The 14552-nt window shown below is 49.2% G+C and overlaps 1 protein-coding gene across 1 annotated transcript in view; it reads right to left on the minus strand.

Annotated features, from left to right (window-relative positions):
• Positions 1–14552, minus strand: part of LOC116972420 (neural-cadherin-like) — a 145781-nt gene that overhangs the window by 95519 nt on the left and 35710 nt on the right. Inside the window, exons 5-6 of the mRNA XM_033020081.1 lie at positions 6947–7196; positions 443–585 (exon numbers count right to left, since the gene is read on the minus strand). Coding sequence (XP_032875972.1) covers positions 443–585; positions 6947–7196 — 393 coding nt within the window. The remainder of the gene's footprint in view (positions 1–442; positions 586–6946; positions 7197–14552) is intronic.

A 14552-nucleotide genomic window follows, 5' to 3' on the forward strand; every position in this document is an offset into this window, starting at 1 on the left:
CTGCCCACATTGCCTAATCACCTTTAGCATTTCCAAGTGAATTCCCCCCCTCTCCAAGTGATGGTTACAGATTGGGGTTGGTCACCCACCCAAGCGACTCTCTCTGTTAATAGGAATCTGAGGGGTAACTTTTTTTCACACAAAGGGTGGTGGGTGTATGGAACAAGCTGCCAGAGGAGGTAGTTGAGGCTGGGACAACTCCAACGTTTCAGAAACAGTTAGACAGGTACATGGATAGGACAGAGTTGGAGGGGCATTGGCCAAACGCAGGCAGGTGGGTTTAGTGTAGGTGGGACATGTTGGCCGGTGTGGGCGAGTTGGGCCGAAGGGCCCGTTTCCACGCTGTATCTCCAAAACTAAAACCTAAATAAACAAATGGTTTTAATGGCGCTGTAAACTCATGTGTTAACCAATTGGGCCATAAATATTTGAATAGTTTTACCTTTTTGGTTGTCAAGTACAAAGTTTTTCTCTTCGTTTCCTCCAGTGATTGTATAGATAACATTGTCACCATCAGCATCCTTCGCATGCACTGTGGCGACTAGGCTATTAGGCCCAGCATCTTCCGATAGAAACGTCTTATATCTGTATGCGAAGGATGAGAAAAATCTATTATGATCGTAAGACATAGGAGCGGAATTAGGCCCTTCGGCCCATCGAGTCGGCTCTGCCATTCGATCATGTCTGATCTATCTCTCCCTCATAACCCCATTCTCTTGCCTACGCCTCATAACCTTTCACGCCCTATTAGCTTTAGGGTGGCACATTGGCGCAGCGGCAGAGTTGCTGCCTTAAGGGCCTGTCCCACTTTCCTCAGTTACTCACCAATTCTCCAGAGTTTTCCCCTTGATTCAAACTCGGAGAATGTCCGTAACGAGTCCGTGGATATATCGTAGCGGCTCGTTATGCCAGTCGTGGGTACTCGGGGCTATTTGTTTTACTCGTGGACATTTTTCATCAGGCCGAAAAAAGGTCCCGACTTACCTGATGCCCCGAGTACCTACGGCTGACATAACGAGCCGCTACGATATATCCACGGACTCCTACAGACTCGTTACGAACATTCTCCGAGTTTGAATCAAGGGGAAAACTCGGGAGAATTCGTGAGTAACTCGGGAAAGTGGGACAGGGGCTTAACAGCGCCAGAGACCCCGGGTCCAATCCTGACTACGGGTGCTGTCTGTACAGAGTTTTGTACGTTCTCCCTGTGACCTGCGTGGGTTTTCTCCGGGTGCTCCAGTTAAGTCCCACACTCCAAAGACGTGCAGGTTTGTAGGTTAATCGACTAATGTAAATTGTAATTTGTCCGTAGTGTGTGTAGGACAGCGTTAGTGTACGGGGTCGGTGCGGGCTCGGTGGGACTGTCTCCGCACTGTATCTCTAAAGTCTACAGGCTAAAGGTACATTATGTTTAAGGGAACTATACGTAGAAAAAAACATTGTTCAAAAGCTTCACGGGGAAAGGAAACGTTTACAAAAATAAAAACAGTTAGGGAAGAAAAAGCATTGACAACAAACTATACAAAACAATTCAAAGTTGGTGAAATGCTTTGTGAATGAAGTCAATATTTCAGAAACCTGACGGGTAACTTGCACACAGTTCTCTCTCACGGGCAGTAATGTGATGATGATCAATGATTAGATATCTACCATAATGATAAATATTGGCCAAAAACACCAGGGAGATCATAAGATCATAAGGTCACAGCACCTCATATTTCGCTTGGGTAGTTTACACCCCAGCGGTATGAACATTGACTTCTCTAATTTCATGTAGTCCTTACTTTCTCCCTCCTTCCCCTCTCCAGCTTCCTCACTCAAGCTCACTGTCTCCGCCTCTTCCTTTCTTCCACCCCCCCCCCCGACATCAGACTGAAGAAGGGTCTCGAGCCGAAACGTCGCCTATTCCTTCTCTCCATAGATGCTGCCTCACCCGCTGAGTTCCTCCAGCATTTTTGTCTACCTTCAATTTTTCCAGCATCTGCAGTTCCTTCTTAAACGTAAGGTCATAAGTGATAGGAGCAGAATTAGGCCATTCAGCCCATCGAGTCTACTCCGACATTCAATCATGGCCGATCTATCTCTAACCCCATTCTCCTGCCTTCTTCCCATAAACTCCTGACGCCCGTACTCCAGATCAGGAAAACAACACAGAATTGATTGATTGATTGAGATAACCAGCATGGAAACAGGCCCTGTGGCCCACTGAGTCCACACCGACCATCGATCACCCATTCACATTAGTTCTGCTGTCGGGCCTGAGTTATTCTCAGTGGTATAATTATCAGTAAAAAGTAGTAAACACTGCCCAGTCCATCATCGGCTCTGACCTCCCTACCATCGAGGGGATCTATCGCAGTCGCTGCCTCAAAAATGCTGCCAGCATCATCAAGGACCCACACCATCCTGGCCACACACTCATCTATCTGCTACCTTCGGGTAGAAGGTACAGGAGCCTGAAATCTGCAACATCCAGGTTCAGGAACAGTTACTTCCCCACAGCCATCAGGCTATTAAAAACAACTTCAAACAAACTCAGAACTATAACAGCCTAGTGCACTTTATCTGTTTATTTATGTGTGTGTGTATATATATTCTATGGTACATGGGCACTCTGATCAGATCTGTATTTATGCCTACAATATTCTGTTGTGCTGCAGCAAGCAAGACTTTCATTGTCCTATCCGGGCCACATGACAATAAACTCTCTTGACTTAACTTGACCCAAGCTTGTAGTCGCTCTCTCCGATTTGGAATGACATTGTCTTTGAAGCATGTTAGTCAGATTGATTGCTTGATTGAAAGATGACAGCATGGAAATAGGCCCTTCGGCCCACCAAATCCACACCGACCATCAATCGTCCATTCGCACTAGTTCTATGCTATCCCACTTTCCCATCCACTCCCCACATACTGGGGGCAAGTTTCAGAGGGCCAATTAACCGACAGACTTGCGTGTCTTTGGGTGTCACAGGAAGAACATGCAAACTCCACACGGAAAGCGCCCGAGGTCAGGATCGAACCTGGGTCTCTGGCACTGTGAGCCAAAGTTTCCTCACCCCTAAGGCTGTGAGGGGTTGTGGGGAGAAGGCAGGAGAATGGGGCTGAGAGGGAAAGACAGAGCAGCCATGTTTGAATAGCAGAGTAGACTCAATGGGCCGAATGGCCTAATTCTGCGCCTATAACCTATGAACTCTACCAGACGCGCCACTGTGCCGCCCCTAGAATGTTCCGAATCAGCTGAAAAATACTGAACAACCATTAACTCCAACTGCCTTGAACTGGATCCTGGGCTGATATTTCCAGGGTGGATCTTAAACAGAACCTTCTTAGTGAGAGAAGTGAATGTTACCAATTAAGTCACAAGAACCGCTCTTTTCAGAGCCTTTGGAGAAATTCCATGTCCTTTTTTTCAACCAACAACAATTCCCTCAAGCATTAAATTTCGGTCCAGATCTTTTCCACACAGATATATAATTACCATAAGTGCAATCCCATCTATATTCAGTGTCAGGGAATGAGAGTGATTAAAAATCATTGCGCTAGATTTAATAAGCTCGACATTTGCGTTTCTAAGGCCTTCCAGATCCTGCGCCTTATGAATAAAGGCCAGTGTTTGCGAACATCTGTTTCAGATGCTGCCACTTACAAAAGGGAAGGGAAAAAAACTTTTGAGAATTATTTAAGGGAAGAGAGCTGTATCGAGGGCGAGCTATAAAGGCGTATAAAGAAACCCTCTGTGAGTAGTATTCTTGAAAAATTGAACAAATCTCAAGAAAAAGCAGCAGTTTTAAACACTAACGCTCTGTGCTGCGGAGCCCCAGAACCGCTTTAAAGATTCATTTTATGGAAAAGTGTTCCCCTCTGAGCATCTTTGCGGGAATGAATGCTTTGACTGATTCAGGGGAAATCCACCTGGGAGGAGCGATCCTTTGAACACCCGGCGGTGCCTCAGCTGTGCTATTTTACTTTTTCCCTGAACTGCTTCCAGCTCAGGCTGCATGTTCTGTAAAGACCCTGTCCCACTTAGGAGACCTAAACAGCAACCTCTGGTGACCTTGCCCGCCACCCAAAAAAAAAAATCAAGGTTGAGGTGACCTGCAACCTCCCACCACCTCCCACGCATACGGTGAAAACCTTCCTCGACTATGAAGAAAACCTCCTTCGACTAGACCTGCGACTAAAAAATGATCGATTTTTAAAACGGCAACCTATTTTTAGTCGAGGCCGGTTTTAATCATGATGAAAAAATAGCAGCAACCTAGATGAAGCCTCGACCACGCGGAAACCACTTTCGACCATTAGGGAGAGTGACCAAAACCTCCGGTGACCTCATGGAAACCTTGGGTGGCGGGCAAGGTCACCAGAGGTTGCTGTTTAGGTCTCCTAAATGGGACAGGGGCTTAAGGCACTAACCTCCACACGGCTCCACTCCACAAGGCGGTCGTTCCAGGACGGACACAAAAAAATCGCCCGTCTCCAGAGGAGGCAGAAGAAAAATTGTTCCTTTTGGTTACGCATTTTCTAATCAGTGAAGCAAACAGCCGAGGGGCGGCACGGTGGCGCAGCGGTAGAGTTACTGCCTCACAGCGCCAGAGACCCGGGTTCAATCCTGACTATGGGTGCTGTCTGCACGGAGTTTGTACGTTCTCCATGTGACCACGTGGGGTTTCTCCAGTCTTGTTTCCATGCTAAATTAAATTCAATTAAACTAATAGAACGGAGCGGCTGGGCTTGTACACGCTGGAGTTTAGAAGGATGAGAAGGGATCTCATTGAAACATATAAGATTATTAAGGGTTTGGACACGCTAGAGGCAGGAAACATGCTACCGATGTTGGGGGAGTCCAGAACCAGGGGCCACAGTTTAAGAATAAGGGGTAAGCCTTATGGAGATGAGGAAACACGTTTCCACACAGAGAGTTGTGAGTGTGGAATTCTCTCAGAGGGCGGCGGAGGCCGGTTCTCTGGATACTTTCATGATTGAGCTAGAAAGGGCTCTTGAAGATAGTGGAGTCAGGGGATATGGGGAGAAGGCAGGAACGGGGTACTGATTGGGGATGTTCAGCCATGATCACGTTGAATGGCGGTGCTGGCTCGAAGGGCCGAATGGCCTACTCCTGCACCTATAGTCTATATTAGTATAGTATAGAAATACTGCATGGAAATTGGCCCTTCAGTCATACGGTCATAAGTGATAGGAGTATAATTAGGCCATTCGGCCCATCACGTCTACTCTGCCATTCAATCGCGGCTGATCTATCTCTCCCTCCGAACCCCATTCTCCTGCCTTCTCCCCATAACCTCGGACATCTATACTAATCAAAAATCTACCTATCTCTGCTTTAAAAAATATCCACCGACTTGGCCTCTACCGCCTTCTGTGTCAAAGAATTCCACAGATTTGTCACCCTCTGACTAAATACATTTCTCATCATCTCCTTCCTAAAGGAACATCCTCTCCATATCCACTCCATATCCACTCTGTCCAAGCCTTTCATTATTCTGTAAGTTTCAATGAGGTCCCCCCCCCCCTCATTCTTTTAAACTCCAGCGAGTACAGGCCCAGTGTCGACAAACGCTCTTCATAGGTTGACCTACTCATTCCTGGGATCATTCTTGTAAACCTCCTTTGGACCCTCTCCAGAGCCAGCACATCCTCCCTCAGATATGGGGCCCAAAATGACTCGCAATTGTCCACTGAGTCCGTGCCGACTGGCAATCCCTGCACACTTACACTATCTTAAACAATGGCGACAATTTACAATTTTACCGAGCCATTTATCCTACAAATCTGTACGTCTTTAGAGTGTGGGGGAGAAACCATTTACCCACTGCGCTAGTTCTCTCCTACACACTTGGGTCAATTTAACCAAGCCAATTAGCCTACAAACCTCCACGTCTTTGGAGTGTGGGAGGAAACTGAAGCACCCGGAGGAAACCCACGCGGTCATGGGGAGAACGTACAAACTCCGTACAGGCAGCTCCCGCAGTCGGGATCGAACCCGGGTCTCTGGCGCTGTGAGGCAGCAGCTCTACCGCTGCGCCACCGTGCTGGCCCAGTGATTAATAACAATGGGATGAATTCCCCACGCGAACATCTCTTCTCTTCCCTTTATCCTTCCGGATTGCCTTTATCCTGTACACTGTGGACGGTGTGACAACAATCATCTATAGTCTTTCCGTTAACTGGATAGCACGCAACGACAAAACTTTTCACTGTACCTCAGAACACATGACAATAAACTAAATTAAACTCTCTCTCCGTGTGTGGGAAGAAACTGCAGATGCTGGTTTACACCAAATATAGACACAAAATGCTGGAGTAACTCAGCGGGACAGGCGGCATCGCTGGAGAAAAGGAATGGGTGACGTTTCTGTTCGAGACCCTTCTTCAGACTAATGGCCCTGTCCCACGGTACGAGTTCATTCCAAGAGCTCTCCCGAGTTTAAAAAAAAATCAAACTCGTGTTAAGCACAGAGAATGAACATAGCGGGTACGTTGGAGCTCGGGGACGTCTCTTAGCGGCTCGTAACGCTAACGGCAGGTACTCGGGAAGACTCGCTAACGGCAGGTAAGCACGGGAAGACTCGTGAAGATTTTTCAACATGATGAAAAATGTCCACGAGAGCCCCGAGTACCGACGAGTGGCCATTACCGTAAATCTCTGAGTTCGAATCAGGGCAAACTCGGGAGAGCTCTTGGAATGAACTTGTACCGTGGGACAGGGCCATGAGAGCCCTCAGTCTGAAGAAGGTGTCTCGACCCTAATCGTCACCCATTCCTTTCCTCCGGAGATGATGCCGGACCCGCTGAGTGGCTCCAGCATTTTGCGTCTATCGGAGAGATGGAGGGGACCAGGTTTTCCTGTCTCAACTCTGCTTGGTTTCCTTTTGCCGTTCGGTAAAAGTAATGAGTGCTTCTCCGCAGACGGAGGACCACGTACACGTTCTGTGAGAAGGCGGGGCTCTGGTCGTTGACGTTGGAGATCCGTATCCGCACGGACGTCGTCCCGGTCCGAGGGGGTTGACCTCTGTCCACCGCGGCCACCACAAACTCGTACATGTGGTTGGTTTTCTCATAGTCCAGCCATTGCTTGACCACGACCAGGCCCTGAGGGGTAACGGCAAACTCGGCGGCCTGGGTGAAGTAGGAAATCTCCGCGTTGGGCCCCGCGTCGCAGTCCTGGGCCAGCACTGTGTGTGTGTGTGTGTGCACAAACAAAACAACACTTCCGTTAGAAACATAGAAACATAGAAACATAGAAACATAGACAATAGGTGCAGGAGTAGGCCCTTGGAGCCAGCACTGCCATTCAATATGATAGACAATAGACAATAGGTGCAGGAGTAGGCCATTCAGCCCTTGGAGCCAGCACTGCCATTCAATGTGATCATGGCTGATCATCCCCAATCAGTACCTTGTTCCTGCCTTCTCCCCATATCCCCTGACTCCGCTATCTTTAAGAGCCCTATCTAGCTCTCTCTTGAAAGCATCCAGAGAACCGGCCTCCACCGCCCTCGGAGGCAGAGAATTCCACAGACTCACAACACTCTGTGTGAAAAGTGTTTCCGTTCTAAATGGCTTACCCCTTTTTCTTAAACTGTGGGCCCTGGTTCTGGACTCCCCCAACATCGGGAACATGTTTCCTGCCTCTAGTGTGTCCAAACCATGGCTGATCATCCAAAATCAGTACCCCGTTCCTTTCTTTCCTTTTCCCTCATATCCCTTGATTCCATTAATCCTAAGAGCTAAATCTAACTCTATCTAACTCTTGACTATCTAACACCACCCATAAACAGTTAAGACTCATATGTGTGTCGGAAGGAACTGCAGATGCTGGTTTAAACCCAAGATAGAAACAAAGTGCTGAAATAACTCAGCGGGACAGGCGGCATCTCTGGAGAGAAGGACTGAAGTCTGAAGAAGGTTCTCGCCCCCATTCCTTCTCTCCAGAGATGCTGCCTGTCCCGCTGAGTTGGTGCCGTTTTTGTGTCTGTCTACAGTTAGACAGGTAAATGGATAGGACAGGTTTTGGAGGAATATGGGCCAAACACTGGGACTAGTGTAGATAGGACATTGTTGGCCGGTGTGGGCAAGTTGGGCCAAAGGGCCTGTTTCCACACTGGATCACTCTATGACTATAAGACTATTTCTGTACAATTTGCTAATCGGGGATGTGCTTATGTATGACAATAGTCTACTGGACTGTTTGCATGAAAAACCTTTCACTGTGTGCATTTGCACTTCACACTTGCAACAATAAAATGTGATTAGTATGGGTTTGGTTTAATTTAGTTTAGAGATACAGCTCAGAAACAGGCCCTTTGGCCCACTGAGTCCGCACCGACCAGCGATCCCCGCACACTTACACTATCCTACACATACGAGGGACAATTTCCATTTATACCAAGCCAATTAACCTACAAACCTGTACTTCTTTGGAGTGTGGGAGGAAACCGAAGTTCTTGGAGAAAATCCTGACTACGGGCGCTGTCTGTACGGAGTTTGTACGTTCTCTCCGTGGCCTGCGTGGGTTTTCCCCGGATGCTCCAGTTTCCTCCCGTTAACCTACAGATGTGCAGGTTTGTAGGTTGATTGGCTTCTGTTAATTACTCCTAGTGGATGAGAAAGTGGGATAACATAGAACTCGTGTGTACACAAAAATGCTGGAGAAACTCAGCGGGTGCAGCAGCATCTATGGAGCGAAGGAAATAGGCAACGTTTCGGGCCGAAACCCTTCTTCAGACTCGTGTGAACGGGTTCGATCCTGACTACGAGTGCTGTCTGTACTGAGTTTGTACTGCGTTAAAGGGCCGGTCCCACGTACGTGTCCTTGGCACGCAAATTACGCTACCTCGTGGTCGCGTTGAGGTGCACGGGCATCGTATGGCTGCGAGGGGCTGGTCCCACTCAGAATCGCGGAGGGGTATGTAGTTGTGCACGACATCGCGCGGGGCTCCGAAATTTTTGCAGTGAACGAAATCTTCGCACGCCAACGGCCTGTCGCGGAACTGACGGCCAAAGTGGGACAGGCCCAAGACCCTGGCGCGACGCAACGTCTCACCTTCAACAGCAGCAGAAGCAGGCAAACGATCGCCGAACTCGGCCTGGGGCTCACGGCCGTTGCGGTCCGTATCCGCCCCCACTTCTACTCCCAGAGCGGGGTCAAGAAAATTGAAGATAGACACAAAATGCAGGAGTAACTCAGCGGGACCGGCAGCATCTCTGGAGAGAAGCAATGGGTGATGTTTCGGGTCAAGACCCTTCTTTTCAGACTGAAGAAGAGTCTCGACACGAAACATCACCCATTGCTTCTCTCCAGAGATGCTGCCGGTCCCACTGAGTTACTCCAGCTTTGTGTCCATCGTCAAATGACGTCACGCGCTCCAGACAGCTGTGCGTACGCATGAAATCGCGCCCGACCTTTGCGGGACCGTCTCGCCTCAACGCGACCACGAGGTTGCTTAATTTGCGTGCCAAGGACACGTAAGTGGGACAGGCCCTTATTTAATCTCCCGAGGTTAATTGACTTCAGTGCTATCTGTGCGGTGATCGTTGGTCGGCACGGATTCGGTGGGCCGAAGGGCCTGTTTCCGTGCTGAGTCCCTTCAAGTAGAAACTAAAAACATAAAACTGCGTTTGTTCACATTCTGTGTTGTGCCACCACACCCCGTCATAAGGTAAAAGGACCCGATATTCATCAATGTAAATAGTTACAGATTTATTAATGGTAAGCTATTAACGATGTGATTTATCCACGTTAATTCCATGCCGTGAATTTAAATATGAAATTAATATTCATGAGTTTACAACCATTTGATCCCAGTCTCGACTAATTGAGTTAATTCACATTGGATGGTGGTAATTGCAGTTGGTGCCAGAGCCGAGATTGGGAGTGTTTTTCTCGACGGTGCGCTGCTGATGAGGCTGGCATTTGCTTCCCACCAGTAGTTGACCAAGCAGTCTAGATCTACATCGGTGAGACCAGGCGCAGGCTTGGCGATCGCTTCGCCCAACACCTCCGCTCGGTCCGCAATAACCAACCCGATCTCCCGGTGGCTCAGCATTTCAACTCCCCCTCCCATTACGAATCCGACCTTTCCGTCCTGGGCCTCCTCCATGGCCAGAGTGAGTCCCATCGTAAATTGGAAGAGCAGCAACTCATATTTTGCTTGGGGCAGTTTGCACCCCAGCGGTATGAACATTGACTTCTCCAATTTCAGGTAGTTCTTGCTTTCTCCCTCTTTCCCCTCCCCTTCCCAGCTCTCCCACAGCCCACCGTCTCCGCCTCTTCCTTTCTTTTTCCCGCCCCCACCCACCCCCACATCAGTCTGAGGAACGGTCTCGACTCGAAACGTCACCTAATCTTTCGCTCCATAGATGCTGCCTCACCCGCTGAGTTTCTCCAGCATTTTTATCGACCTTCGATTTTTCCAGCATCTGCAGTTCCTTCTTAAACAAGCAGTCTAGGTGGTCGCTTCAAGCACGTTGGTGTGGTCTGGACTAACCTCAGCCTTACCACCACCGAATTCAATCCTCCCACGGCTTCCGGCTCACCATCATTCAGTCTAGAGATACAGCGCGAAAACAGGCCATTCGGCCCACCGAGTCCGCACCGACCAGCACACTAACACTACCCAACACACACGAGGGACAATTTACATTAATGCCAAGCCAATTAGCCCACAAACCTGTACGTCTTTGGAGTGTGGGAGGAAAACAAAGTTCTCGGAGATAATTCACGCAGGTCACGGGGAGAACGTGCAAACTCAGTACAGACAGCACCCGTAGTCTGGATCGAACCAGGGTCTCCGGCGCTAACTGTACACTTATACCAAGCCAATCTACCTACAAACGTATTAGATTTCTAACCTGACAGTCTTTTAGTTTAGAGATACAGCATGGAGACAGGCTCCAAGACGCAACGAGTGCATTGTGTAGCGGTAGAGATGCTGCCTTACAGCGCCAGGAACCCGGGCTCCATCCAAGACCGCAAGAAATTGCTGTGAATTGTGGACGCAGCCCAGACCATCACACAAACCTAACCTCCCTTCCATTGACTCCATTTACACCGCACGCTGCCTCGGCAAGGCCAGCAGCATAATCAAGGACCAGTCGCACCCCGGCCACTCCCTCTTCTCTCCTCTCCCATCAGGCAAAAGGTATAGAAGTGTGAAAACGCACACCTCCAGATTCAGAGACAGTTTCTTCCCAGCTGTTATCAGGCAACTGAATCATCCTACCACAACCAGTGAGCAGTGCTGAACTACTATCTACCTCTTTGGCGACCCTTGGACTATCCTTGATCGGACTTTGCTGGCTTTACCTAGCACTAAACGTTATTCCCTCATCATGTATCTGCACACTGTAAACGGCTCGATTGTAATCATGTGTTGTCTTTCCGCTGACTGGTTAGCATGCAATAAAAACGTTTCACTGTACCTCGGTACACGTGACAATAAACTAAACTAAACTGAAAACTGAACTGCAGAGCTTGCATAGAGTCATAGATTGATGCAGTGTGGAAACAGGCCCTTCGGCCCAACTTGCCCACACTGGCAGCTTGTTCCGTATAGAGAAGGGGAATCGAGAACCAGAGGACATAAGGGGGGGGGAAGATTTAATAGGAACCTGAGGGTAACTTTTTCACACAATGGTTGGTGGGTGTAGGGAACGAGCTGCCGGAGGAGGTAGTTGAGGCAGGGACTATCGCAACGCCTAAGAAACATTTAAGATTGGTACATGGATAGAACAAGTTCAAAGGTTTCAAAGGTCTTTTATTGTCACGTGTACCAATTAAGGTACAGTGATATGTGAATTACCATACAGCCATGTGAGGTTTTATAGGGATATGGGCCAAACAAGGCAAGTGGGACTAGTGCAGATGGGACATGTTGGTCGGTGTGGGCAAGTTGGGCTGAGGGGCCTGTTTCCAGGCAGTATCACCCTCTGACTATGGGTTCTAACCCAAAACATCGTCTATCCGTTCCCTCCAAAGATGCTGCCTGACCCGCTGACTTTTTCTTTGCTCATGTTCACTGGATTGTTAGTGCAAAACTCCGGATAATAAAATAACCACGACAACGGCATAACCCTCTAATGGGCAGCACAGTGGCAGAGTTACTGCCTCACAGCGCCAGTGACCCGGGCTCGACCCTGGCTACGGGCGCTGTCGGCACAGAGTTTGTACGTTCTCTCCGTGACCTGCGTGGGTTTCTTCTGAGGCCTTCGGCTTCGTCCGACACTCCAAAGACGTACATGTTTGTAGTATAATTGGCTTGATGTAATTGTAAATTGTCCCTAGTGTGTGCGTAGGGTAGTGTTAAGGGCCTGTCCCACTTGGGCGACATTTTCGGCGACAGCCTGGAAAGAGGTTGTCGCAGCGTGGTCGGGGCGTGACGCGGCGTAACCGGCAGTGACGCGTGTAATGACGCGCGGTGTCTCCCTGTCGCCCCTGGATTTTGGAATGTTCAAAATCTACAGGGGGCATCTGGGTGTCTTATCATGTCGTGCGCCCTGTTACACGCTGACGTACGCTGTCCTGCGGGTGACGCCTGGTGACGCGGGTATATAAAGCGCCGACGACTTATCCATTAAAAAATTAATCATAAAAATAACGGATCTCACTGAAACATAAAAGATTGTTAAGGGCTTGGACACGCTAGAGGCAGGAAACATGTTCCCGATGTTGGGGGAGTCCAGAACCAGGGGCCACAGTTTAAGAATAAGGGGTAAGCCATTTAGAACGGAGACGAGGAAACACTTTTTCTCACAGAGAGTTGTGAGTCTGTGGAATTCTCTGTCTCAGAGGGAGGTGGAGGCGGGTTCTCTGGATGCTTTCAAGAGAGAGCTAGATAGGGCTCTTGAAAATAGGGGATATGGGGAGAAGGCAGGAACGGGGTACTGATTGGGGATGATCAGCCATGATCACATCGAATGGTGGTGCTGGCTCGAAGGGCCGAATGGCCTACTCCTGCACCTATTGTCTATTGTTTATTATCTATTGTAAAGTTATTGGTCCTCAGATTTATTGTAGATAAGTTCATTTCCAATGTGATTAATATTATACTTTGGTGTAACTTTCTTGTGTTGTGAAGGCGGGTGACGCGGAGTGTCGTAGCTTGATGTGACGGCGGCGCGGAGGGTCGTACAACTTGACGGTTTTTAAGGCGTCAGTCGCTGACGTTCGCAGTCGCCAAAAAAAATCGCAAAGTGGGACAGGCCCTTTAACGTGTGGTGGGGGGGGGAGGGGATCGCGGACTCGGTGGGCCGAAGGGCCTGCTTCCGCGCTGTATCTCTGAACTAAACTAAACTAAACTAAGCAGCTCCCGTAAATTGACCCAGTTGCCCAGCCAACCCCAACACCGCCGCCAACTTGTAGTTCCCAATGGATGTGTGGGCATTCAGGAATAGTAAATCAGGTGGCCCGCCAGCATTCACGGAATGAAGAGCACCACTTAAACAGGATCCTCAGTGCCCTGGAGTCATACAGCAGAAAGCTATCAACCCCTTCAGCAGAAGAAGGAAGATAATTGACAGGAAATATTGTGATCGTAGCTTTAATCTTAAAAAAAAGCCCAACTCTGCTACATTCTCAGGGCAATATTATAAATGCCTGGAGCAGTGCACATCAATTCCCTTCAAAACTCAGAGCAGCGTGGCATTAGCATTGCTATCCCATTGCTAAACCATCTGCCTTAAAAGCCTCAACAGAGAGGAATAGATCGGGTAGGTGCACAGAGTCTCTTGCTCAGAGTTGTTTAGTTTAGTTTAGTTTAGAGATACAGCGCGGAAACAGGGCCTTCCTGTTAAATGGTGGCGCCTCGCGACAGCGGCCTCTGCAGTCCGTCTGTCTTTTTAAATTTTTTGTCCTGTTGAGTGTATAGTTTAGTTGTAGGTTATATATTGTTTTTAGCTGTGCATATGTGGGGGGAAACTTTAAAAACTCTTCCCTGTACGAGGAACCCAACCTTTTCCCTGTCGGGTCACCGTTGTCGTTGGGGCCTAGCACCGTGGAGCGGCCTCCAACCGGAACGACCTGGGGCTCCAGTCGCGGAGCCTGCGGACTCATCATCGTGGAGCTGGCCGGCTTCGGAGGGTGTAGAGCTGTGGTGGCGCGCGGCTGTGACCCAACTTCAGACGCAGACCCCGGTGGACCATGACATCGGCAGCTCGCGGGTCCCTGGTGGGAGACCGCTTTTCGGAGCTCCCGCAACGGCAATTTCTCCCGCAAGAACTGCGGGGCTGAAAACGACCCGGAGCAGGGCCTTACATCGCCTGGCGCGGCTTTAACGGCCGCGGAACTTGTCAGCGCCCTCCGGGGGCACCGACATCAAGACCCGGAGCAGGGCCTTACATCGCCCGGTGCGGCCTTAACGGCCACGGGACTTGCCATCGCCCGCCGGGGGCTTTAACATCGGGAGTAGAATGGAAAACAGGGGAGAGACAATGACTTTGCCTTCCATCACAGTGAGGAGGAGATTCACTGTGATGGATGTTTGTGTAAATTGTGTTAATTGTGTGTCTTGTTAATTGTTGCTTTTTGTTGT

The sequence above is a fragment of the Amblyraja radiata genome, chromosome 4 (assembly GCF_010909765.2).
Source record: "Amblyraja radiata isolate CabotCenter1 chromosome 4, sAmbRad1.1.pri, whole genome shotgun sequence".
Lineage (NCBI taxonomy): Eukaryota > Metazoa > Chordata > Chondrichthyes > Rajiformes > Rajidae > Amblyraja > Amblyraja radiata.